The sequence below is a fragment of the Heptranchias perlo genome, unplaced genomic scaffold (assembly GCF_035084215.1).
Source record: "Heptranchias perlo isolate sHepPer1 unplaced genomic scaffold, sHepPer1.hap1 HAP1_SCAFFOLD_44, whole genome shotgun sequence".
NCBI classification, from domain to species: Eukaryota; Metazoa; Chordata; class Chondrichthyes; order Hexanchiformes; family Hexanchidae; genus Heptranchias; species Heptranchias perlo.
Genome location: NW_027139453.1, coordinates 5635686 through 5663619, shown reverse-complemented (window position 1 = coordinate 5663619; position 27934 = coordinate 5635686). Strand labels below are relative to the sequence as shown.

Genomic DNA, 27934 nt, shown 5'->3' with positions numbered 1-27934 from the left:
GTCAGTATTTGCTGGATCTTTCTATTTGTGTGTCAGTAATTATACGTTATTCTCAAGTGATTCTCACTCTTTACTGGATGTTCCTTTGTGCGTGTCAGTACTTGTGGGATGCATAAACTTTTTTTGTATTCCCGTTAGTTTAAAATCTGAGAAGTTATCTAATCGACGTGTTTAAAGTCACAAATGGATTGAATCGGGTAGATACCAATTTTTTTCCCTTCTGGTGGAATCCAAAAGTAGAGGGCAAATTATTCCATTTAGGAGCGAAATCAGGAGGCACTTTTTCACACGACGGGTAGTGGAAACCTTGAACACTCTTCCCCAAATGGATGTGTGTATTGGATCAATTCACATTTTCGAGACTGGAATCGATAGTTTTGTGTTTATTAACAAATTATATGGATCAAAAGGTCGGTAAAAGGAGTTGAGATGTAAATCAGCCATTATGTTATTGGATGGTGAACAGACTCGAGCGGCTCAATGGCCCACTCCTGGTCCTTTGTTCTAGATTCGCATTGACTTATTGTTATAGAACCTGTACTTACCAACGCACTCGGGCTTTGCCTGAAAGGGCACGCACCCTGGTAACCCTGTAAATATTGACTCACCCACCCATGTAAACACTGACGCATTCTGGCGTCTGCCTGAATATGTACACGCTCTGGTACTGTTTCGTTCGGCCTCAGCTGGAGTATTGTGCCCAATTCTGAGAACCATACTTTAGAAAGTTCGTCAAAGAAAGAGTGCAGAGGCCATTGGCTAAAATGGTGGCAGGGATAAAGGGTTTCATTATGCGGAGAGACTTGAGAAGCTGGGATTGTTCACTTACAGCAGAAAAAGCCATGCTGAGATTTAATAAAGATGTTCAAAATAATGAGGGGTTTTGATAGAGTAAACAAGTAGAAACTGTATCCACTGGCAGGAGGGTCGGTAACCAAAGGAACGGATTTAAGAAAATTGGCAAAGGAAGCAGGGGGAGATGGGGAGAATTTTTTTTCATGCAGCGAGTTGTTATGATCTGGAATGTATTGTCTGAAATGTGGTGGACGAATATTTAACAGTAGCTTTCAAAAGGTAATTGGATACATACTTGAAAAGGAAACATTTTCAGGGCTATAGGGAAAGGGCAGGGGAGTGGGAGTAACTGGATAACTCTTTCAAAGAGCCGGCACGGGTACGGTGGACCGAGTTTCCTCCTTGTCTTTATGATTCTTTTACTGTATGATATATTGACACTGTCCACCGACCCTTTTCTAGACTGACACGGTCTGGAGACTGAATGAAAAGATCAACATTAATGGGGATTTAGTGAATGTACCAATTGTTCTGAGGGTTTCAGGGACTATACCACATTAACACGGGATCCAGAGACTGTAGGAATATTGAAAGTTGTTTAATGGATGCCCTGAATGTTTATAGGGGCGCTTAGAATCTGTGGCCATATCTACAAGAGTTAAAGGGACGGTCCGATTTTAACAAGTGGGTCCACAGATTATGAAAATATTTACTTTAGAATCACGGATTGTGTTAATATTTACACTTGAGTCAAAGGATCTACCAATATTTACAGGGGGATCTGTTTCATTGGGAACCTATTGTCTTTCATGTATAATTTAATCCCGTTCATTTATTTAGTTCTCAATCCACTCCTGATTCCAGCAGAAATCTCTGTTTGTTTCTCTATTACCCAGTACAATCACTATTATTATATTTAAACTCTGTCTCCAGTGGAAAGCCATATCACAAGTATAATAATCAGATCCATCACTGGATGCAGTAATAAAGGAGCAAATTTCACCACGAACTTCATCAAACAGTTGCTTTTGCTCCCAGCCTGATGTATAATTTCCCTGTTTATTTACCTTCCTTACAGTTAACTTAGTAACAATTGTGATCCTGTCCCGAGGAAAGTGCGGCCTCTCCAAATGTGTCACTCGCTACCTGGTGGCCATGGCAGCGGCGGATCTATTGGTCGTTATCATCGATCTGATTTTGAGGCAGATTCCCATTGCTTATTACGAACTATTACTTTTACTCGATAACATCCCCGTGTGTAATATCCACGCCGTCCTGCTTTATGCAGCCACAGACTGTTCTGTCTGGTTCACCGTCACTTTCACCTTTGATCGATTTGTCGCCATTTGTTGCCAGAAACTGAAAACTAAATATTGCACCGAGAAAACGGCGGCTGTGGTTCTGGGAACAGTGACTGTGCTGAGCTGTTTCAAGGACATCACCTGGTACTTTATGTTATCGCGTTGGTATACTCTTGGCAACGTCCCCTGGTTTTGTACTGTCGAGGGCAGTGTTAACGATTGGCGGGTATGGGGAGCAATCGAAATTTTTCATTATATTGTAACCCCGGGGGTCCCATTTCTTCTGATTCTGCTGCTCAATGTTTTAATCGTCCAACAGAGCCCGCAGGAAACTCCGGGACCACAGCAGTGAAGAGAGTCCCAGTGACCCAGAAATTACGAGTCGAAGGAAGTCCATTATTTTACTGTTCGTCATCTCGGGGAATTTCATTCTGTTATGGGCGATGTTTACGTTGTATTCTATATGGATGCGGGTGCTGGGTTTCACAGATCGGAATTTAATTCCGCCTATCTTTCTCATGGAACTGGGATTCATGCTCCAGCTCCTGAGTTGCTGCACAAACACTTGTATTTATGCTGTGACCCAGACTAAATTCAGAGAGCAGTTGAAGAATTTGTTGAAATATCCCTTTTCTCTAATTGTTAAAACCATTAAATGATGAGAAGAACGGAAGAATTCCCAGCATCAGAACTCAATCCTCTTTCATATTCTGTCCGACCCGCTCCGCCCCCGGGGTCTGTGCTATAGAGATATTGGGGTCAATCGGCTATGACACCGAACCAGTCCAAAATGCGATCATCGGTTCCCAATTTGAATGGAGGTTTGGGGACGATCACAACCTCTGAGCTCCCTGCAGTGCTTCTTGAATGGGGCCGGGAATTTCACTACTGCTTCCTGTCGAGACATTGTGGGACTGGCCAATCGTTGGAAGATGCTTTAAATTATTGAAATAAATTGTCTATTAAACGTTCAGTAACATGACGGAAGACTCCTTTGAATATTTGCAAACTTAATTGGACAACAAGTGAACATTTACACAGTCAAGAAACACCCGGTAAACATTAACAGACTCAAGTAAATACGCTGTAATCATCAACAGTCGCACAGAATGGCTCTTTAGGTATTAACCTTCTCACAGGAACAACCTGTAAACATTAACATTCACATAAAACACCTGTCAACATGAACGGTCTCACAGAAACACCCTGTAAACATTAACCGATTCACAGAAACATGTTGTAAATAATAACATACGCACAGAAAGACACTGTAAATATTAAGAGAATCATAGAAACACTGTAAACTTTAACAGACTCACAAAAATACACTGTAAACATTAACAGACTGTCAGAAACATTGTAAACATTAACAGATTCAAGGAAACACCCTGTAAACATTGAAAAGTCTCACAGATACACGCATCAAGCCCTGAAATACTGACATCTTTCCTTGCTAATACATTGCCAGTCACTTCCTGTCAGCAAGGAATCACTCCCTGAGACCCCAGGATGAGTTAATAAAAGAACATAAGCATCCTGTAAATATTACAGTTGATGAACAGACACCCTGTACCAACCACAACACTGCCAGAGAATTCCAGTAAACAATAACATACTGCCAATGATTCATGAATATTAACACACCGATAGATTACAGAGCTTAATATTAACACTCTCACTGAGACACTCTGTACTTCATCGCCCCCGCCAGAGACACCATGTGACCTGTAAAAGACTCCCACTGATCTCAGGAATATTAACACCCTGACAGAGATATAGGTGAATATTAACAACAATAACTCGCATTTATACAGCGCCTTTAACGTAGTGAAACATCCCAGGGCGTTTCACAGGACCGATTATCAAACAAAATTTGAGACCGAGCCGCCGAAGGAAATATGAGGACAAGTGACCAAAAACATTGGTAAAGAGGGAGGTTTTAAGGAGCGTTTTAAAGGGGGAAAGGAAGGCAGAGAAACAAAGAGGTTTTGCGACGGCACTTCAGAGGTCAGGCAGCTGAAGGCATGGCCGCCAATGGTGGGGCGATGAAAATCGGGGAAAGGCAAGAGGCCAGAATTGGAGGGGCGCAGAGATCTCGAAGGGTTGTCGGGCTGGTAGAAGTTTCAGAGATAAGGTGGGGCGAGGCCGTAAATGGATTTGAAGACAAGGATGAAAATTTTAAAATCGGGGCGTTGCTGGACCGGGAGCCAATGTAGATCAGCGAACACAGAGGGGTGATGGGAGCACGGGACTTGATTCGAGTGAGAATTCCGGCAGCAGAGTTTTGGATGAGCTCAAGTTTGCAGAGGGTTCAAGGTTGGAGGCCGGCCGGGAGAGCATTGAAGTAGTTGAGTCTGGAGGTAACAAAGGCATGGACGAGGGTTTCAGCAGCAGATGAGCTGAGGCAAAGGGTGGAGACGGGCGATGTTGCAGAGGCGGAAGTAGGCGGTCTTGGTAATGGAGAGGGTATGGGGTCAGAAGTTCATCTCAGAGTCAATTTGGGCGATAAGGTTGTGAACGGTTTGATTCAGCCTCACACATTGGCCAGGGAGGGGGATGGAGTCGGTGTCTCGGGAATGGATTTAGTGGCAGGGACCGAAGAAAATGGCTTCGGTATTCCCGACGTTCAATCGGAGGAAATTTCTGTTCAACTAATGCTGGATGACGGAGAAGCAGCCTAACAAATGAGAGGCAGTGGGGTCGGGAGAGATGGTGGGGATGTGGAGCTGGGTCTCGTCAGCAGCCTGAACTGGTTCCTCCCGTACTGAGCAGGAATACTTTTGCAACAACAGGTCTACGTAGTGTGAAACTAACCTTTCTCTCGACGGTCTGATCGGAGCTCCCGTTCAATATTAGCGTGTGAACAATCCAGCGCTGGGTGAATTGTACCTCATAATGATAGGAACAGCCAACATCGAAGGATCAAAAAGCGACATCCCTACGAGCGCTTGATCGCCACAGGCCGTCTGGAACCTGACGTTGTGTTTTCGGATGATCTCGGCGAGGCGCAGCATGTGGAGGATAAATAGGCGGGGGCCAAGGGGAGAGCAATGGGGGATTCCGGGGTTAATTGTGCGGGAGCGGGAATAGAAGCAATTGCAATTGATTCTCTGACGATGACTGGAAAGGTGGGAATGGACCAGGCGATGGCATTCCGTCCTCGGCAAAGAGTGAGGGGAAAGACCCTACCAAAGTGAGAGGGAAAGGGAGACACACAGTGAAAGAAGTGTTGAGAAATAGAGCGGGATAGATGAGAGAGTCGGAGAGACAGAGGGGGAGAGAATTCAACAGAAACAGAGTTAAGGTGTGACACAAACTCAGACAGAGCACGAGAGAAAATGAGCATCGCACACTGGTCCAGGATTAAAATATAGAATCGCAAATAAGACAAGGTTCAATCGGCCTCCTGAACCCTCTTTTTAAACCTCCTTTTTATACCAATTTTATCCCCCCTTATTAAATCCACTTTAATTTATCATTTGAAACTTCATTAAACCCCTTTTAATCCCTTTTAAACCTCATTTTTAAACCCTACTATTTAAGTCATTTTGGCCCCTTTTTAAACCCATTTTTTGGAGAGACTGTCTTTCTCCAAACTCTCCGACTGTGGTTCCTTTTGAAACCCATCTCTTTCTCACCGCGCTCACAGTCTCTCTCCTAACCCCTTTTCAACCCCTTTACCGCCCGTTTAACTATTTAACCTCCTTAAACCGCTTACAACTGTCGTTTTTAAACCTTTTAACCTCTTGAACCACTTTTTTTCCTCCAACCCCCTTTTAAAAGTTTAACCCCCTTTTTAACCTTTCAACTTATTTAGCCCTCTTTTTAACCTCTTTAATACCATTTCAACCAGTAACTTATTTAACGCCGTTTAACCCTCTTTTTCATCCACTTTATAACATTTGTCTCCTTTTAAACCCTTTTGAAGCTCTTCAACATTATTCTTAATCCCCTCCTGTGAGAGAAGCAAAGCGAGCCCCAGACATTGAGAACAATGGAGGTCTGCAGAAAGGGAGAGGGGACAGGGGCTCTGGCCTCGGTGCGACTCACAGGAAGTGACCTCGCCGCGTAAGACAATGATGACCCAACATGGCCGCCTCCAACGCTGCTGACACGCCCACTCCGCATCCGACATTTTGTCCTTTCCCAGAAGTAAGCTCGCCACGTCGATGCCAGCTCAACGGATCCACCGCTGGGATGATCCGGATATAATCTTGATGATGGACATTGAAATTCCCCCATCCAAAGTACATTCTGTGCTCTTTCGACTCTCAGCGATTCCAACAAATGAAGTTCAACGTGAATGAGTACTGATTCATCAGCTGAGGGAGGACGATAATGGTCATAATCCGTAAGAGGTTTGAGCTGAAGAAAGGACACTTCATGGGGTCTGTAGGCAATGTTGAGTAATCACAAGGCCCTTTTCAAGTAGATATCCAATTCCATTTTAACAGTAACTATTGAATCTGCTTTCACCGCCCTTTTAGGCAGTGCATTCCAGTTCATAACAACTCGATGCGTAAATAAATTGCTCCTCATCTGTTCTCCGGTTCTTTTGCCAATTATATTCAATCTGTGTACTCTGGATATCGACCCTCCTGCCAGTGGAAACAGTTCATTTTTTTCTCTGTCAAACCCTCTCTTAATTTTGAACATCTCGATTAATTTTCTCATTAACCTTTTCTGTTCTCAGGAGAACCATCCCAGCTTCTCTAGTCTCTCCACATAACTGTAGTCCCTCATCCCTGGAATCATTCTAGTAATTCTCTCCTGCTTAATCTCCAATGCCTTGACATCCTTCTGAAAGTGTGATGCTCAGAATTGGACACAATACCACAGCCGAGACCTAACCAGTGATTTGTAAAGGTTTAGTGTAACTTCCTTGCTTTAGTACTGTATGCCTCTCTTTCAAGCCGAGGAACCCACATTATTTTTAAAAGCCTTCTCAACTTGTCTTGCGACCGACAAAGATTTCTATATGTTAACCCTCTTGTCGCTCTATTCCTGCACCCACTTAAAAATTGTACCAATTTTTTTACATTGCCTCGCCTGTTTCTCCCTTCAAAAATGGAACACTTCTCACTTCAATGATCGCTGCGTGAACTTATAACTATTTGCAGGATGTTTCTCTGTGTTTGTCCATATCCATATGACAGTTGTGTGAATCTATAAATAGTGATAGGTTGTTTCTCTCGGCATGTTAATATCGATATGTTAGTTGTGTGAATCTATAAATAGTGACAGGTTGTTTCTCTCGGTATGTTTATATCTATATGTTAGTTGTGTGAATCTATAAATAGTGACAGGTTGTTTCTCTCACTGTGTTTATACCTATAGGAGAGCTGTGTGAGTTTATACATATTTACAGGGTGTTTCTATGAGACTGTTAAAGTTTACAGTTTTATTCTGCGAGAATGCGAAAATTTGCAATGGGTTTAATGGAGTGTTCCGATGTTTCCACGCTAATTATTTCATTTGTTAATATTTTATACGTTTTCCTTTGATTCCTTGGTGTCAATCCTTTGCTTCTTTTATTTTTCCACCCCCTCTGTAAACAACATGATATGTTTGTCTGGGTAAGGTCACTCTTTCGAAACATGTTGTTGTTGTCTTGTTCTCGTTTAAGGCCTGAGTTGGGAGCAGCTCATCGTTCCATCGCCGGGATCCGTGCTTGGTAAGATTCTGCAATTTAGGAAGAGTTGTTTATCGTGAAATGTGTACCCTGATATCTTGGGATGGATTAAAACAGAGAACCAGTTTCTGCGATCCAGATATTTTTCCGCTGTCATTCCTTGCTTTTTTTCTTTCACTATCTCGTATTTCTTCCTCCGCTTTAGCTCAACACAGGAGGAGGAACTCGGTCTTTTCTGTTTTTTCCACGGTATTTTATGGGCAGTTGAAATATTTCGCATTCGCTTACCATCAATTTAAAAATGTGTATTATATGTTAAGCTAGATTCTGTTGTAGAAAAGTGTTACGGTGACAACAAGTCTGTTTGTTAAATGCCTGTGATTAATGCTCCCTGCTTTAAATAAGGAGCTCCCTTCGCTGTGTGAAATCATGCAGTCAGTTCATTGCTTTCGCATAAAAGCCATCAGTCACTCTCACAGAATTACAATCATGGATTCGCAGATCGATTTTCAATACGTTTTTCGAACAAATATTTAAAGTATTTCAGGATATACAGAAGATTTACTATCCCCTCCTCGCTGCTGCTGGTGTTCATCGTAAGATTCTACGTCCAGTGATTAATTCTATAAACCATGTTTAACTCTAATATTATTCTTCCTGTTTACCATCAGTTTTAATGGAATTCTGTGCTTCAACTTTTTGTGTCTTTGTTAATGCATTGATTGATAAATAAAAATACTGGCTTATCTTTGCTGCTATTGGTGTGGCTGGTAAATCTCTATACCCAGTTAATAATTCTGTAAATCCTGCTTAAATGTGTTTCTCTTCTTGTCATTTCCCAAACTATCCAGGCTTCTGTCGGCTAATGATTCTGTACGTGGTACGGTGTTGCCAAGATTCAAATATTCTCTACCAAACTCCAGCAATGATATTAGACGAGTCTATTTATTGAACAACTTTCAGTCTACTATCCACGCTGAACATTTCCAACAGATCAAACGAATGTGCTCATGGTTTAGGACACTTTGCACCTTCTGCTTCCTGTCATTACTGACAGAGTCACAGGACAAATCCTGGCCCATCACAAACACGCCTTTAAATGTCTGAAAATTTCCGCGAATGGTTCAGTTCCAGTCATAATATCAAAGAAGGTACAGCACCGGAAGTGGACATTCGGCCCATCGCGCCTCGCTGGATCTTCAAAAGAGCTATCAAAATATGACCATTCCACTGCTCTTTGCCCATAGCCCTGTGTTTTTGCCCTTCAAGTGTTTATCTAATGCCCTTTTGAAAGTTACTGTTGAATTGCCTTCCTCCATCCTTTCATGCTGTGAATCCCAGATCATTACAACTCGCTGGGTGAAAAAATATTTCCTCATGTCGCCACTGGCTGCTCTGCCGATCACCTTATACCTGTGTCCTATGGTTACCGGCCCTTTTTCCACTGGAAACACTTTGTCCTTATTGATTCTTTCAAAACCGTTCATGATTTTGAACAGTCAGTGTCTCCTTTCCTAACATCTCCAGTTCTGTATTAGTGCCGCAGTTTCTGCCGGTTAGAATAGGATTACAAGTACAATTTACATTCTCACAAAATGTTCATTTAGTTACATTGCAATATATTTATTTCCCATCTTTGTTTTGAAATTACAGTTGAATCCTACGCCTGTCTGGCACAGTTGAGTGAATCTCTCATTGAGTCCCAGAGTGTCCCTTTATTGTCTTCTGATGTACTTTAGGATAAGCGATCTCAGCTGATGGGAACGGACGTACTGATGATAGGAAAACACGTTGGGATTTCCTCATCTGTGTTTTCTCTGCACCATTGGTGAAAAACGTACCAGGATAAACCTCTCCCATTTGTATTCGGATACTTTACAAAATCAATCGGCGACCACTTTGGCTCGTGGATAATTCGTCTGATTTCGATACGAATCAATGCATTTAGTGGAACATTGCATGGTCAATGATATCACACTATTAGAAGTCAAAGCCCATTGTATTCATGTTATTGTGATGTTATTTGGAAAGATTTCCTTTCAGTGAGCTGAAATTTGTGTATTTCAACAAAAATATAGAAAACTCAATCTTCAAAACACTTTTTTACAGATTAGTTATCTTTACAACTGCACTGCACTTATATTTATCATCTTAATATTTACACGAGTGCATTTTAAACACAATTACCTGTAATTATTGCATGCCAATGTTGCATTTTATGCAGTTTACTGTTCCATTAATTTCAGTTCTCAATATGCATTAATATTCTAACCAGAAGCAGGAATCCAAGTGGCATTTCCAATTATCTCATGCAGGACACAGAAGCGAACCGCATCGCTCCAAATGTTGACACAATACTCCTCCTCCGTTTGTCTTTGGAGTGTGACAGTTCCGACAATGCAGCACACCCGCAGTGCTGCACTGAAGTGTCAGCCTAGATTATATGCTCGAATCTCTGGATTACGGTTCGATACAATGACCGTCTGGCTCAGAATCGAGAATTCAACCGCTTAGTCAAGGCTGACAGTATAAAGGAACAAATGTTAAATTGAGCGAACGGGAGAACAGGGCAATAGATGGCGGATTGGGAGAAACACACCGCGGAGATTTGCTGGTTAAACTAACCTGTAATACCAAATGATCCCACCTGTATTTATAAAGAAAGGGGTTTTTGAAGATTATGATACTGAACAGGAAATGACCCGCCTGAAAGTGGAACTGGCCCAATTGAATCGGCTGGAATGAAGGCAAATTCAACGGGACCAGCTGTGGGGCAGGCTGAATACCAGATGGATAAAGAACAGGTTAAAGGCCGAATGGGTCTCATCACTGACAGAGGTTCCAGGGGTAAACAGGGAGGTTGTAACAAAATGAGATAAAAGAAAGGGTTTTAAAATCTGGGGTGGTATTTTCAGGAGATAAATGTGCACACAGATTGGCAAAAGTCAAATAAGACATGAGTGAGGTACAATTTTCCCAATTGGAAACAATTGGGTATTGCAAGCAAAGAAATCCGTGAATAAACAGAGAGGTCTGAGCTAATAACATGTTAAAATGGTCAATGTTACTGAGTGACAAAGTGGAACAAAATGTGATTTATGAAAAGAACAGAATGCAAAGGATTTGCTTTGCGACAAAAAAAAGATAAGTGATCAACGGAAAGGAACGCACCAAGCGTTATTCGGAGCATTTAATAAAGGGAGTGTGTGCTTACAGAGTAAAGCAACATCAGAGCTTTGAGACAGGAAGGGGTAACTGAGACTCTCCCACAGGCGCGATGTTGGCAGATCGTCTTTGTGATCTCACGCAGGCGCAGAAGGTTAAGTGGTGTTTTGATTGAGGTTTTTCCGATTTTGAAAGGAATTGATGTAGTAGATCGAGATAAATATTGTTCGCTGGTGGAGGAGTCTATGACCAGGGGGCATAACCTTAGAATCAGAGTCAGGTCATTCAGTAGAGAAGTTCGGAAAGGGGTGGTGGAAGTGTGGAAATATCTCGCCCAAAAAGCAATAGTTACTCGCTTAATCAATAACTTTAAACCTGAGATCGATAGATTTTGGCAGCAATGAGTACAAAGGGATATGGAGCTAAGGCGGGTAAGTGGAGTTAGGATACAGATCAGCCCTGATCTCATTGAATGGCGGAACAGGCTCGAGGGACTGAATGACCTCCTCCTGTTCCGATGTTACAATGTATAGAACATGCGGTCTTTGTCACATATATCCCAGTGTTGGGTTTGGGAAGCGTCGGGAAGGAGAGCCAACCTGCTGGGACCCGCTAAAACCATCGAGGAGCACAGGGTGGGATATGAGACGGAATAAAGTTCCAATGCCGGGAATTCTGCCGCTATTGTCCTCGTTTAACTAATTTAAATATTAATTTGAGAGGATATTTCACCCCATTCTTCAGCTCCTCTCTGAATTTAGTCTGGCTCACTGCATAAATACACGTGTTTGTGCAGCAGCTCAAAAGCAGGAGCATGTAGCTGGTTTGATCTGCGATAAACATCGGGTCATTGAAACGTGTGCGATAATAACGGTTTGTAATTCGCACTGATAGGAAAAATAAAACATATGTCATCCATAGCAGTATGAAATTGCCGGAAATGGCAAACAGTAAGATGATGGATTTTCTTCGGTTCTCCATCTCCGGATCATTGTGATTCGCATCACTCTTGCTGCCCCTGAGCCTCCTGCGGACTCTACTGGCCACCAAAATGTTTCCTACAGTCAGAGAATTGAGCAGCAATATCAGGCATATTGGGAGCAGTGGAGTCAAACAGCGGTGAATCCATGTAAATGCGACCCATGCAGCTGAAGGATAAAAGTCTGGTTTTACAATACAGCCCCAGGGTACGTTCTCCAATATCATGTATGGTTCAAATGCAAAGTACCAGGGGATGTTTTTTGAACAGAACAGCGGGCACAAAGTTCCTATAACCACGGCTGCAGTTTTCTCGGTGCAATATTTAGTCCTCAGCTTCTGGCAACAAATGGATATAAAACGATCAAAAGTGAAAGCGACTGTTAACCAGACAGAAATGTCTGAGACAGCATGGTTAAGGGCAGTTTGGAAAGAGCACACAGGGGTGAGGAACAGGAAGTTAGTCGGGAAATAATACTCCTTAATCCGAAACAATATTACGTCATTGATAATGACCAATAGATCCGCCGCTGCCATGGCCACCAGGTAGCGAGTGACACATTTCGAGAGACCGCACTTTCCTCGGGACAGGATCACAATCGTCATCACGTTAGCTGTGAAAGGGAAAGAACCAGAAACAGTGAATCACACAACAGGTTACAGCAAAAGAGCCAATTTCACAGTATTTTGTGTGAAACATACATCTTATGAGAGTATATGAGAGTGCTGAGTAAATAATAACAAATAAACATTCCCAGTAAAGAGGAAGGAATGAATCGAAGATATTCTCTGTGAATTTACTCGGAACTGCACCCTCTCTGACGCCGTAAGTTCGCCAGAGGAGCAGTGTAAACCCGGCGCAGCACCAAGGATTTTTAATTCCATTGATGAACATTAGCCAAAACAAAGCGAGATAATATGTTATAAATAATTACAATCAGTTGTAAGTCAGAAGAGCAAATGACATAATGGAAAGAAAACGTAAGAATATAGATTGCAAGTAAGTAATAAATTGTCAACTATAAATTGGGAGAAAATTATTCAGTGCGGAGCAGTGAAAATGAAGCCAGCTCAAAATGCGGTCAATGCAAAATGGGGACCCCGAAGGGTGATCTCAACTGGCTGGGTTTGGACCCGTGAGCAGGAGAGGGGAGTGGACCAGGTGGTGGTCGGAAATAGTTCGGAGTTGTCAGATTTTATTCTCAGACTGGAGGTCGTGACAACAGATTGCATCAAAATTCTGCTGTCAAACATCATCATACAAGGGACCTTGGCAGGTTTGAACTCGACCAAGTTGCAGCAATTTCGTTTCACAAACCCCAGCTGAACCGTTCACATGGTCAACAGACTTTCCATCGCTGCAAAACCCATGTCTGTCATCGACAACTTCCACAGTCCAACACCATCTGGGGAAACTCCAACAATGTCCGCAAGGGGCAAAGGGTTAGAAATGAGCAGCAACGGACAACTTTATCTTGTTCGATTATGCCTAAAAAACAAATGTACCTTCCAAGTACAGGATGCAACAAGGGACACAGTCCGACCTCAAAGGGAAGTGATGGCAGCGATCCCGAGATCGAATAATAGACCAGTGCAAGTGACAATAGAGGCTGCAGTTCAATCCGGTCCCCGGATTACAGTACAGACCAGTGCAATTGATAATAGAGTCTCTCGTTCTACCAGGTCCACGGATCGCAGAACAGACCAGTGAAAGTGACAATAGAGGCTGGAGTTCCACCAAGGGTAACAAAGTACCTGCCGAGATTCAACTTCAGAAAGATTGTCTGGGACATTCATACCTCTGAATTGAATCCATCTGTAATATCGCCCCGACAAAAAATCGTTATGAAGAATTTGTCTCCATGGTCTGGAATGAAGGAATTGAGGAAATTGCAGCTGTTTTCGTAAGTCGTCTTCAAAATCTCATTATTCATTAATTGTGCTGTTGGATTGGAAAATTACAATGGACTCTCCAATATTTGAGAAGGGTGGGAGATAGAAACTATATAACGATATACCTGCCGCTCTAAAGTCAGTTGTGGGAAAATTACCAGAATCTGTTATTAGGGACAGAGTGACTGAGCACTTGGACAAATTTGAGCCACGTGCTAGTGAAGAGAAACACAGGGTAATTCGGCACCAACGCGTGGCGAAGGCTCTGGGGTCGGGACTCAGGCTTTCGTTTCCTCAAACAGTGGCACTCCAACGACATAGGTAGGACTAAGAAAGAGGTTCTGCTGAGGGAGTTTGAGCAGCTATAGACTGAATTATAAAGCAGAACTACAAAGGTGATAATCTCTGGATTATGACATGAGCCAGGAACAAATTGGCACAGATTAAATCAGATCAGAGAGAAGAATGCGTGGCTCAAAGATTGGTGTGGGAGAAGAGGGTTTAGGTTCCTGGAGCACTGGCACCAATACTGGGGAAAGAGGGAGCTGTTCCGTTAGGACGGGCTTCACCTGAACCAAGCTGGGACCAATGTTCTGGCAAACCGAATAACTAGGGCGGTAGAGAAGGCTTTAAACTAAATAGAGTGGCGGAGGGCTCAGGTGGGATGAAGTTTAGATTAATAAAAAGAAAAGACAAGGAAGTAGTACAGGAAAGCGATGTGGGTAAAGATAAACAGAGTGTGTCAGGAAGGGACAGAGCATACAAACATAAGAGTGCACTAGCAAATGGGGCCTGGGTAGGAAAGAATGGTAAAAAAAGACAAATTTAAAGTTTGTTTATCTGAATGCATGCAGCATTCGTAATAAGATCGAAGAATTGACGGCACAAATAGAAACAAATGGGTATGATCTCGTGGCCATTATAGCGACGTGGTTGCAAGGTGACCAAGTTTGGGAGCTAAATATTCAGGGTTATTTAACATTTAGGAAGGATAGGAAAAAAGGTAAAGGTGGTGGGCAGGCTCTGTTAATAAAGGATGAAATTGGTATAATATTGAAAAATGATCTTCGCTCAGAAGATCAAGGTTTCGAAACTATTTGGGTGGAGGTAAGAAATTACAAGGGAAAGAAATCACTGGTGTGAGTAGTATTTCGGCCCCCTAACAGTAGCTATACTGCAGGGCACAATACTAATCAGGAACTAAGGGAGGATTGTAAAAAAATGTAATGCAATAATCATGGGCGATTTCATCTTTCACATAGATTGGACAAATCAAATTGGCAAAAATAGCCCTGAGCAGCAGTTGACAGAGTGTATTCGCGACTGGTTCTTAGACCAATACGTCGGGGTACCAATCAGGGAGTAGACCATTTTGGATCTGGCAATGGGTAACGAAACAGGATTAATTAACGATCTCAAAGTGAAAGATTCCTTGGGAAGCAGTGATCATAACATGATAGAATTTCACATCCAGTTTAAGAGCGAGGATCTTGGGTCTTGCTTTCAACTGTTTAAGTTCAATTTTAAAGTGTACATTTATAAGTTTCTGTCAGGCTTCAGCAGAGAGAGCTGCTGTAGTAAGTAAATTGGTTAGATAGATTAAACTGGTACCTGAAGGTGGGGCAGGCCTGACTCATCTGAGTCACAAACTGTAGAAATACAGGCGCATGTCAGTGCGACAGGACGGTGTGCGGACATCACAGTGAACTGCTGAGAGTTTGGTAAATGTGGGAGTTTCAGGGTTAATCTCTTTAAAATCTAGTGTATATTGCTTTCAACTGTTTAAGTACAATTTTAAAGTTTAATTTTTTAAGTTTCTGTCAGGCTTCAGCAGAGAGAGCTGCTGTCGTAAGTAAATTGGTTAGCTGGATTAAATTGGGACCTGAAGGTGCGGCAGGCCTGACTCATCTGAGTCATAAACTGTGGAAATACAGGGGCCTGTCAGTGCGACAGCACGGAGTGCGGCAGGACAGAGTGAAATGCTGAGCTTTTGGTAATTGTGGGAGTTCGGTGAAGTGGGGGAAGGAGGTGCTGCTTTGCCTTGCTTTTCCTTACTTTTTCCACAGAGCGGCAGTGGACCTGAGCGTTGAAGACTGAGATGAGGGAATAAAAGCAGCAGCAGACCTGCAACAAGAGAAAACTACTGTGCAACGTCACAGGTGAGGCAGGAGACTCCAAGAGATGAGCACAGTATAAAAGGAGAGACCGAGAGCGGGAGGAGAGTCTGAAAGGCTAAGGCAAGTCATGGCAGCACAGCTCGCACCCGTGATATGCTCCGTCTGCACTATGTGGGAAGTCATGGACACTACCAGTGTCCCTGGCGACCATGTGTGCAGGAAGTGTGTACAGCTGCAGCGACTGGCTAACCGTATTTCGGAGCTGGAGCTGCGGGTGGATTCACTGTAGAGCATCCGCGATGCTGAGACTGTCGTGGATAGCAAGTTCAGTGAGGTGGTCACAACGCAGGTAAAGATTACACAGGCAGAAAGGGAATGGGTGACCACCAGGCAGTGTAAAAGGACGAGGCAGGTAGAGCAGAATTCCTCTGGGGTCAACTCCCTCTCAAATAGATATTCTGCTTTGGATACTGTTGGGGGAGATGGCTTATCAGGGGAAAGCAGCAAGAGCCAAGTTCGGGGCACCACGGGTGGCTCTGCTGCACAGGAGGGGAGGAAGATGAGTGGGAGGGCTATAGTGATAGGGGATTCAATTGTAAGGGGAACAGAGAGGCGTTTCTGCGGCCGCAAACGTGACTCCAGGATGGTATGTTGCCTCCCTGGGTCTAGGGTCACGGATGTCACGGAGCGGCTGCAGGGCATTCTGGAGGGGGAGGGTGAACAGCCAGTAGTCGTGGTCCATATTGGTACGAACGACATAGGTAAAAAAAGGGATGAGGTTCTGCAAGGTGAATTGAATGAGTTAGGAGATAAATTATAAAGCAGGAATTCAAAGGTCATGATCTCAGGATTACTACCAGTGCCACGTGCTAGTGAGTATAGGAACAGGAGAATAGACAGGATGAATGCGTGGCTGCAGGGATGGTGTCGGAAGGAGGGATTTAGATTCATGGGACATTTGGTCCGGTTCTGGGGAAGGTGGGACCAGTTCAAACGGAACGGCTTAAACCCGAGCAGGAACGGGACCAATATCCTCGCGGGGGTGTTTGCTGGTGCTGTTGGGGAAGGTTTAAACTCGAGTGGCAGGGGGATGGGAACCTGAACGGGGAGTCAGAAGGGAATAAAGTTGAGAGCAGCAAGAGAGGGGAAGACCCAGGGGAAATTTACAATACAAATAGTACGAACAGTTGTTAAAGAACAAGTGAAAGGGAAAAGCGTTGAGCAGCGGAAAGAAAGTGCACTTGAGGCACGACTCATAAAATAAGAACTAGAAGGCGTAAGGCAGCAAAGCTGAAGGTCAGGCTAGGGTGTGTGGCCCAACTAAGAGTTCTATTTACAAATGGACGGATTATAATGAATAAATTAAATGAACTGCAGGTTCAAATTCAAATTGGAGGGTATGACATGATAGATATTACTGAGACTTGGCTGCAGGATGGTCAGGATTGGGAACTAATTATACCAGGTTATAAGGTCTACATGAGAGATAGGGTAAATGGAAGAGGGGGAGGAGTAGCCTTAATGATTAGAGATGAAATCACTTCAATGATAAAGGGGGATATAACGAGAGGTAAGCAGCCAACAGAGACCTTATGGGTTGAATTGAGAAATAGGTTAGGATCTAAGACTATAGTTGGAGTTGTATACAGGAGCTCTGGCAGCAGCTCTGAATTTGCTAGGTTGTATAAATGCAGAGATTCGACAAGCGTGTAAGAAAGGCATAGTGGTCTTAATGGGGGACTTCAATCTTCACACAGATTGGGAAAAGCAGACGAGCAACTGTCAGAAAGGTAGTGAATTTCTTGAGAGTGTCTGGGATAGTTTTCAACAGCAGTATGCCCTAAAGGCAACAAGGGGGCAAGCCATACTCCATTTAGCAATGAGTAATGAACCAGATTTAGTTAACGGCTTAACTGTGCGTGAACATCTATCCAATAGTGATCATGACATGATCGAGTTCAATGTAGTGTTTGAAAGGGAAAAATTGAGTCAGCTGCTAAGATTCTAGACTTGGGCAAGGCCGACTTCAATGGGATGAGACAGAGACTGTCCACAGTGAACTGGGCAAACCTGTTCATGGGTAAAACGACTGATGATCAGTGGGAAATGTTTAAAGAAACATTTAACGTGATACAGAATCGGTTTATACCCCTGAGGTGAAAGAACTCTACATGCCAAATAAAAACAGCCATGGACAACAAAAGAGGTAAGCGACAGTATAAGACATAAGGAAAGGCCATACAAAAAGACATAAAATGGTACAGATCCTGGCGAATGGGACAGATACCAAGAACAACAAAGGGTCACAAAGCAGATAGTAATGGCTGCAAAAAGAAAGTATGACATGAAACTCGCAAGGCATATCAAAAGCAATACGAAGAACGTTAATAGTTATATTAGGAAAAAGAGGGTGGTCAGGGGAGCAGTGTTGGCCCCTTGAAAACTGAAAGTGGGGATATTGTCATTGACAATGGGGAAATGGCTGGCATGTTGAACAATTACTTTGCGTCGATATTCACAGTTGAAAAAGAGGATAGCCTGCCGGAAATCCCAAGAAAACTGATATTGACTAGGGGACAGGAACTCGATAACATTAACATAAGTAAAGCAACAATAATGAAGAAAAAAAAAACACTAAAGAATGACATTGTGACTCGTGGAGTCCCGCAGTCATCTGTCTTGGGGCCTTAATTATTCACAATATTTATTAACGACTTAGATGAATGCATAGAAAGTCTCATATCTAATTTTGCCGATGACACAAAGATTGGTGGCATTGTAAGCAGTGTAGATGAAAACATAACATTACAAAGTGATATTGATAGATTAGGTGAATGGGCAAAACTGTGGCAAATGGAATTCAGTGCAGACAAATGCAAGTTCATCCACTTTGGATCAAAAAAGGATAGAACAGGGTACTTTCTAAATGGTAAAAAGTAAAAAAAAACAGTCGATGTCCAAAGAGACTTAGGGGTTCAGGTACAGAGATCATTGAAGTGACATGAAAAGGTGCAGAAAATAATCAAAAAGGCAAATGGAATGTTGGCCTTTGTATCGAGAGGACTGGAGGACAAGGGGGCAGAAGTTATGCTGCAGCCATACAAAACCCTGGTTAGACCGCATGTGGAGTACTGTGAGCAATTCTGGGAACCGCACCTTCGGAAGGACATATTGGCCTTGGAGGGAGTGCATCTTAGGTTTACTGGAATGATAGCCTGACATCAAGGATTAAGTTACGAGGAGAGATGACACAAATTGGGGTTGTATTCTCCAGAGTTTCGAAGGTTAAGGGGTGATCTGATCGAAGTTTATAAGATATTAAGGGGAACGGATAGGGTGGATAGAAAGAAACTATTTCCGCTGGTTGGGGATTTTAGGAGTCGGGGGCACTGTCTATAAATTCGAGCCAGGCCTTTCAGGAGCGAGATTAGAAAACATTTCTGCACAGAAAGTCTTGTAGAAGTTTCGAACTCACTTTCGCAAACGGCAATTGATACGAGCTCAATTGTTAAATTTAAATCTGATATAGACAGCTTTTTGTCAATCAAATGTATTAAGGGATATGGGCCAAAGGCAGGTATATAGTGTTCGATCACAGATCAGCCATGATCTTATCAAATGGCGGAGCAGGCACGAGGGGCTGAATGGCCTACTCGTGTACCGATGTTCCTACGTTCCTATGTCTGAAACTATTATTTTGAATTAAAAGAAGGGCAATTATAAAGGAATGAGGGCGGAATTGGCTGAAGTGGATTGGGGAAATAGATTTGATGGTATGATGTTGGAAAAGCAGTGGCAAACATTTAAAAAAGATACTTTGTGACTCGCAACAAAAATATATCCCTGTTAGGACGAAAGACTCCACAAAAATGGTGAACCAACCAAGGCTAACTAAGATGTGGAGATGCCCGTGATGGACTTGGGTTCACAATTGTAAACAATTTTACAACACCAAGTTATAGTCCAACAATAAAAATTGAACCAACCAAGGCTAACTGAGGAAGTTATAGATGGTATCAGTTTAAAAGAAAAAAACATACATCATGGCAAAGATTACTGGGAAAACTTTAAAAACCAGCAAAGGAAACTAAAGGAATAATAAAGAGGGAGAAAATAAATTATGAGAGTAAACTATCAAGACATAAAAACTGACAGTAAATGCTTCCACAAGTAAATAAAAAGGAAGAGGGTAGCTAAAGCAAACATTGGTCCCTTCGAGGATGAGACTGGCGAAATAATAATGGAAAACAAGCAAATGGCAGAGGAATTGAACAGATATGTTGTATCTGTTTTCGCATTAGAAGACACTAATATTATAACAATAGTAGTTGAAAATCAAGGGGCAAAGGGGAGAGAGGAACAAAAAACAATCACTATCACTGGAGAAGAAGTACTAGGTAAACTAATGGGTCTAAAGCCTGACAAGTCCGCTAATCCTGATGGCTTGTATCCGAGGATATTAAAGGAAGTGGCTACAGAGATAGTGGATGCATTGGTTGTAATCTTCCAGAATTTACGAGATTCTGGAAAGGTCCCAGCGGATTGGAAAACCGCAAACGTAACATTCCTATTCAAGAAGGAAGTGAGACAGAAAATGTTAACGAAAGACCAGTTAGCCTAACATCTGTCATTCAGAAAATGCTAGAATCCATTATTAAGGAAGTAGGAGCAGGACTTTTGGAGACTCATAATACAACCAAGAAGAGTCAACATGGTTTTATGAAGGGGAAATCGTGCCTGACAAATTTAATAGAGTTCCTAGAGGAAGTAACGGGCAGGGTGGATAAAGGGCAAGCAATGGATGCAGTGTATTTGAATTTCCAAAAGGCATTCGATAAGGTGCCATATAAAAGACTGCTGCACAAGATAAGAGCTCATAGTGTTGGAGGTCATATATTAGCATCAATGGAGGATTGGCTAACAAACAGAAAACAAAGAGTCGGGATCAAAAGGGTCATTTTGAAAATGTCAATCTGTACCTATTGGGGTGCCGCAGGGCTCAGTGCTGGGGCCTCAACTATTCGCAAAATATATCAATGACTTCGATGAAGGAACAGAGTGTCTTGTGGTGGAATTTGCTGATGATACAAAGATAGGTGGAAATTCAAGTTGCGATGAGAACACAAAGTGTCTGCAAAGGGATATTGACAAGTTAAGTGAATGGGCAAAAATTTGGCAGATGGAACATAATGTGGGAAGAAGTGAAGTCATCCACTTTGGGAGGAAAAGTAAAAAAGCAAAATATTATTTGAATGGAGAAATCCTACAAAATGCTGCGCTACAGAGGGTTCTGTGTGTCCTCGTACATGAATCAGAAAAAAATCATCATACGCGTGCAGCAGGTAAAGGGAATATTGGCCTTCATTTCGAGGGGGATGGAGTGTAAAAGCAGCGAGATCATGCTACAACTGTACAGGGTGCTGGTGAGATCAAACTTGGAGTAGTGCGTACAGTTCTGGTGCCCTTATTTAAGGAAGGACATACTGACATTGGAGGCAGTTCAGACAAGGTTCACTAGGTTGATTCGGGATATGGAAGGGTTGTGGATATGGAGGAAAGATTGAACAGGTGTGGTGTAAACTCATTGGAGTTTAGAAGAATGAGAGGAGATCTTATTGAATCTTACAAGTTTCTGAGGGGACTCGATAGGGTAGATGCTGAGAGGATGTTACCCCTCATGGGGTATCTAAAACTAGGGGGGCATAGTCTCAGAATAAGGGGTCGCCAGTTTAAGACGGAAATTAGGAGGAATTTCTTCTCCCCGAGGGTAGTGAACCTTTGGAATTTTTTGACCCCAAAAATCTGTGAAGGCCGAGTCATTGAATCCATTCAGGGCTGAGTTAGACACATTATTGTCAACAAAGGATTCAAATGATATGGACAAAAGGCAGGAAAGTGGAGTTGAGGTAAAAATCAGATCAGCCATGATCTGATAGAATGGCGGAGCATGGTCGAGCGGTCGAATGGCCTCTCCTGATCCTAGCTCTTATGGTCTTATGGTCTTGTGGTCTTTTGCAATAGGGGGAGCCTTTACAAACCGGATGGCCTCTACCTGTATAACGGTGGTGCGAGGTGGTTGGGGTTAGAGGTGTTGGCAGGCAAGATAGCTAGAATGATGGGGGAGGGTTTAAACTGGATGCGGGGGTGTTTGCGGTCAGTGTAAGAGAACACCAGTACCGACTGGAGCAACTTTCAGTTTTACCAGTGAAAACACAAATCAAAGCTTAATGAGTCTAATTCCAATAGTGGGAGGTCAACAAAGTAAAATTATTGATAAAGTAAATGGGAAAGCCAAATATCAGAAAGCTAAAAAAGTTGCGCTTGCATTAATAGAAGTCTGATAACTAAGATGGGTGATATGGAAGGTCTGGCAGCGGTTCATAGATTGGACATTAGTTTCGTTACAGAGACATGGTGGAATGATTCCAATCAATGGTATAACTATCTGGTAGGGTATAAATTGTTTCGAGTAGACCGTGTCAGGAGAGAGGGCGATGGTGTTGCAGCATATGTGAACTCCTGGATTGAGGCACAAGTCAGAGAGGATATATAAAAGGAAAGTGCTCCTCTACTTTTCCGAGTTGCTCAGCATTTAGAATATCCCCCGATTTATCTTTCTTAGGTCCAACATGGATGACCTCACACTTGCCCACATTAATCTGCACCTGCCATAATTTTGCAGCGCGTTTACCGCCGAATATCCTGCTCTGCTCAACCGACAAGTTCTGTGAGCGGAGCGTCGGTCGAATAGCGCCACCCGGTGGGAGGGTATCGAACTGATCACCAAGCCAGTTGAATCCCAGAAAGGACGTGCCGTGGGCAAGGTGAAACCCGAACTCAGGCCAGCCAAGATGGCTTTAAAACTTCCACAATTACGGAGCTGCAGTTGTCCAACTGCTTACCTCACCGTGAAACGTCGTGTAATTATATTGAAACTGGTAAGAATATTGATAAATATGAGGCGGTCGTAATGGATGGTCAGAAAGGTCGGTGGCATATTCAATGGAATGGATTGTCCTCGGTCTCAGTGCGAGCACCCCATACCAATCAATGTGTACACACATGGCCACCTGAATTGCCTGAGATGCAAAGATTGATTGATGTAGATGAAAGATTCAGTTCAGTCCTCTCCACCGAACAACTTGAGCAGTTTTTTAATGATTTTCTAGACCAGGGATAAATCTGACAATTAAAGGCCATTCAGCCGAACGTCGTTGGTGGGGAAACTTTAAGAAACAATAATTTGGGAAAAAAATAATTGGCACATTGAAAAATATGGGTTAATACATGACAGCCAGCAGGGATTTGTTGAAGGCAAATCATGCATGGCGAACTTGGATGAGTTCTTTGATGAAGTAAAGGAGAGGGGTGATGAAGGTTGTGCGGTTGATGTTGTGTACTTGGAATTTCCAAAGGTGTTTGATAAAGTATCACATAATAGACTTCTTAAAAAAATTGAAGACCACGGGGTTCAAGGGGCGGTGGTTGCGTAAATACGAAATTGGCTCAGGGTCTCATGTTTCGCTGCTGGTCCAATATCCCGAATATAAACATTTTAATGTGTTTTATAACTGCCTGCACAATTTTCGGCCGTAGGCCATAACTGTGCTTGGTGCACGATCGCAGCTCTGAATATAACACATCTCCACACTGGTTTCACCAACTCCTTGAGTACCAATAGTGTTAACAGCGGTCTACCTACTATAGAATTAGAACAAAAAAAATAGCAACCGGAGTAGGCCATATGGTTCCTCGAAACTGCTCCGCCATTCAATAAGCTCATGGCTGAACTTCGAACTCAACTCCACTTTCCAGCGCGATTCCCAGATCCTTTGATTGCCCTAGAATCCAAAAATCTGTCTTTCTCAGCCTTCAATGTACTCAACAACTCTGCATCCACAACCCTCTGGGGTAGAGAATTCCAAAGATCCACTGCCCTCTGATTGAAGAAATTCCTCCTCATCTCAGTCTTAAATGGCCGTCCCCTTATTCTGTAACTATGCCCCCTAGTTCTAGGCTGTCCAGCCAGGAGAAACAACTTCTCAGCATCTACCCTGTCAAACGCCCTCAGAATATTATGTGTTTCAATGAGATCACCTCTCATTCTTCTAATCTACAGAGAGTATAGGCCCATTCAACTCAATCTCTCCTCAGAGGAAAACCTCTCATCGCAGGAATCAATGAAGTGAAAATTCTGGCACCGCCTCCAAGAATATCCTTCCTCAGCTATGGAGACCAAAACTGTACACATTGCTCCAGGTGAGGACTCACTAAAGCCCTGCACAACTTCAGTAAGATTTCCTTACTCATGTAATCCAACCCCTTGCAATAAAGGCCAACATGCTAATTGTTTGCGGGACCAACATGTTTATTTTCGAGTTCCTTGTACGAGGACATCCGAATCTCTGTGAACACCAACATTTAAAAAATTCTCAACATTTTAAAAATAATCTGTATTTCTATTCTTCCTACCAAAGTGAGTAAACTCACATTTCCCTACGTTGTACTCCTTCTAACACCTTCTTTCCCACTAACTTAACAGGTGTATATCCCTTTGCTGACTTTTTGAATTCTCCTCACAGCTTACTTTCCCAACTAGCTTTGCATCATCAGCAGACTTGGATACATTACACTCGGTCCCTTCATCTAAGTCATTAATAGAGATTGTAAATAGCTGAGGCCCAAACACCGACCTTTCGACACCCAACTAGTTACAGCCTGCCAACCTGTAAATGTCCCGTTCATCTCTACACTCTGTTTTCTGTCCGTTAAGCAATCCTCTATCCATCGAATCACAAACATAGAAACATAGAAAATAGGAGCAGGAGTAGGCCATTCGGCCCCTCGGGCCTGCTCCGCCATTCAAAATGATCATGGCTGATCGTCTCACTCAGTACCCTGATCCCGCTTTTTCCCCATGTCCCGTGATCCCTTTAGCATTAAGAAATATATCTATCTCCTTCTTGAATACATCTAATGACTTCGTCTCCACTGTCTTCTGTGGTAGAGAATTCCACAGGTTCACCACATTCTGAGTGAAGCAATTTCACCTCATCTCGGTTCTAAGTGGCATACCCCGTATACTGAGATTGTGACCCCTGGTTCTGGACTCCCCAGCCATCGAAAACATCCTCCCTACATCTAGTCTGTCTAGTCCTGTTAGAATTTCATATGTTTCGATGATATCACCTCTCATTCTTCTAAACTCGAGTGAATATAGGCCGAGTCGACCCAATCTCTCCTCATACGTCAGTCCTGCCATCCTAGGAATCAGTCTGGTAATCATTCGTTGCACTCCCTCCATGGCAATGACATCCTTCCTCAGATAAGGAGACCAAAACTGCACACAATACTCCAGATGTTGTCTCACGAATTCCCTGTATAACAGCAGTAAGGCTTCCCTGCTCCTGGACTCGAATCCTCCTCCTCCCACCAGTGTTTTCTACTCCTTGTTAAATCTTTCTTCCACCCAAACTGATTCTACTTCCTGTTCTTCTGAACCAAGATCCATTCTTTCCACTGTCCTTATGTCATCCTTTATTATCAGAGCTACACCCCTTCATTTGCTACTCTGCTTGTCTTTTCGGAACGTCAAGTTCCATGGAATATTTCATTCTGAACCTTGGTCACCTTGCAATCACGTCTCTGTAATGGCGATTAGGTCAAACCCTTTTATCTCTATTTGTGCAACTAATTCGTCTCTCTTATTAAGAAGCTCCGTACATTCAGATAAAGAGCCTTTAATTTTAACTTTTTATCATTTCCTAAACTTTGAACTTATTTTTTGATGCGTTAATGGAACAGCTCCCTCTTTCGATCGTACAGTTGCCAATGTTCAATGAATTGAAACCCTTGTCTCCCACATCACTCTTTGAGCCACGCATTTAACTCTTTGACCTGTTTGTCCCTATTCCAATCTGCACGTGGCTCAGGTAGTATTACAGAGATTATCACCTTTGAGATTCTGTTTGTTAATTCAAACCCTAACTCCTCAAATTGCCTCAGCAGAACCTCATTCTTCTTTCTACCTGTGTCGTTGGCTCCTACATGGACCACGGCAAATGAATCCTCCCCCTCATGCCCTAAGTTATTCTCCAGCCGCGAGGAGATATCCATAACCTTGGCAAACGGTTGGCAACGCATCCCACGGGAATCTCGGTCGCGGCTGCAGAGAACTGTGTCTATCCCCCTGAATATAATATCCCCGACCACTACAACATTCATTTACTCCCCCGACTTGAAAGGCCTCCTGTGCCACAGTGCCGTGGTATCTTTGCCCATCCTACCTGCAATCTTTGCTTTCAACCTTAAAGGTAGCAAGTGCCTTGTACCTGTAGGACAAGGTCAAATGCTGTGGCTCCTCCAACATTACATCCAGGGTCCCCATAACAGCCTGACTCGCAATCACACCCTCCTGTTTTTGACCACTGAACGAATCTAAACTACAACCTAATCTAAGGGGTGTGAATGTCTCCTGGATGAAAGTGTCCAGTTAACTCTACCCTTTCCGGATGCATTGCAGTGTCTGCACCTCGGACTTCAGCTGAACAACTTTGAGCTGAATCGCCTTGAACTGTGGACACTTACCACATATGTGGTTGCCTGGGATCTCTCTGATCTCCACAAACTCCCACATGCTGCTTTTCCATTCACTTAACAGAAATACAGTGTTCATAACCTGACAACAGCCCACTGGCTGAATATTGCTCACATTCTCACTTACAGCCGCATCAACTTGAAACATTCAATGTATTTCGTTGGAGAATAAAAACACATTATAACATCAATTAACATATCACACAAGAAAGATGGAGGAAAGGGAGGTCGTGATATTCTCTGAATTTCTGACACTCACCCGAAATCAGCAAAAGAATCACTTCAGGACAAATACAGCAAATGACCAGACCCGCAAGAGCAGCAGTGACACAGTGAGACCCGGATTTATACGAACAGGAACCGGTTTCTATGATTTACCGGGAACTCGAAGGGTTCCAAGATTAACACAGGAATTAATTTGCACCTCCAAAGGTTTCAGTTACTCTGGAAATGGACATACGATGAATGCAACTCTCATTTCAGAAATTATGGCTCATGGTCCTAGATACGGGATATAAGGACATAGGAACAGGAGGAGATCATTCAGCCCTACGAGCCTGTACCTCCATTGAATTAGATCATGGCGGATTTGTAACCGAACTCCATTTACCGACCTTTGCTCCATATCCACTGATATTCTGACCCAACAATGATCTATCGATCTCAGTGCTCATTTCTAGATTTCCAGAATCCTTACTGTGAAAAAAATGTTACCTTATTTCACTCAAAAATGGCCGAGCTCTAATGTTAAATTTAACCTCTTCTTCAGGACCCCACCATACTAAATTGTTTCTCTGCATCTACCTCATCGAATCCCTTTACCATTTTAAATAGCGAGATCAGATCATCGTTCAACCATCTAAACTCACGGAAATACAACCACGCTCATGCAACCCGGCTTCATAATTGAACCCTGTCAGCCCCGGTATCATTTTGATGAATCTGTGCTGCATCCCCTCCAAGGCCAATATATCCTTCCTGAGATTCTGTGCCAAAATCTAAAAAGAGTGCTCCAGATCGGGTCTGACCAAAGCTCTGTACAACTGAAGTAGCACTTCCACACTTTTCAATTAAACCCCCTGGCGATAAAAGACAACATTCCATTAACATCGACCCCTACTTTCTGTCTCCTATCTCACAACCAATGACCGACTCATGTCACAATTTAACTCCAATTCTAGACGTTCGCAATTTTGCTAATGTTCTCTTGAGCGAAAACTATCAAAAGCACGGAAATAATTGACATTGTAGCATAACTTGAGAATGTGGAGTTAGGGGTATATAACATTTCACACAGTACTGAAGATATTCTCAGATAAAATTACACCAGCTGACAGCACGTTCAATGATTGTAACAGATTGGAGCTTTTGCTGGACATTATAAGTACATTATGATCCCAATGAAAATATCACAAAAGGAAGGTGGGGGGAAACGCAGATTTGATATTCAATGAAAT

General features: G+C 42.9%; 2 protein-coding genes and 1 long non-coding RNA gene across 3 annotated transcripts in view; 1 reads left to right on the top strand and 2 right to left on the bottom strand.

Moving 5' to 3' along the window:
- Positions 1-27934, bottom strand: part of LOC137312864 (uncharacterized) — a 1008715-nt gene that overhangs the window by 444660 nt on the left and 536121 nt on the right. The window lies entirely within an intron of this gene.
- LOC137312877 (probable G-protein coupled receptor 139) overlaps positions 1-27934 on the top strand; it is a 46974-nt gene that overhangs the window by 11602 nt on the left and 7438 nt on the right. The window contains exons 2-4 of the mRNA XM_067979257.1: positions 1874-2285; positions 4082-4103; positions 4889-4894. Of these exons, the coding sequence (XP_067835358.1) occupies positions 1874-2285; positions 4082-4103; positions 4889-4894 (440 nt within the window). The remainder of the gene's footprint in view (positions 1-1873; positions 2286-4081; positions 4104-4888; positions 4895-27934) is intronic.
- LOC137312878 (probable G-protein coupled receptor 139) lies at positions 11575-26024 on the bottom strand. The gene is made up of 2 exons (XM_067979258.1): positions 25910-26024; positions 11575-12485 (listed from the first exon to the last, which is right to left on the bottom strand). The coding sequence occupies exons 1-2, from the start codon at positions 26022-26024 to the stop codon at positions 11575-11577; spliced, it is 1026 nt and encodes a 341-aa protein (XP_067835359.1).

What these genes read in the sequence shown, in the direction of transcription:
- LOC137312878 (XM_067979258.1), bottom strand. Translation starts at nt 26,024, where the DNA reads ATGCGTTGCCAACCGTTTGCCAAGGTTATGGATATCTCCTCGCGGCTG. An exon ending in TGTAGGAGCCAACGACACAG is followed by an intron (nt 12,486 to 25,909) that starts GTAGAAAGAAGA and finishes TCCCTTTCACAG; the next exon opens with CTAACGTGATGACGATTGTG.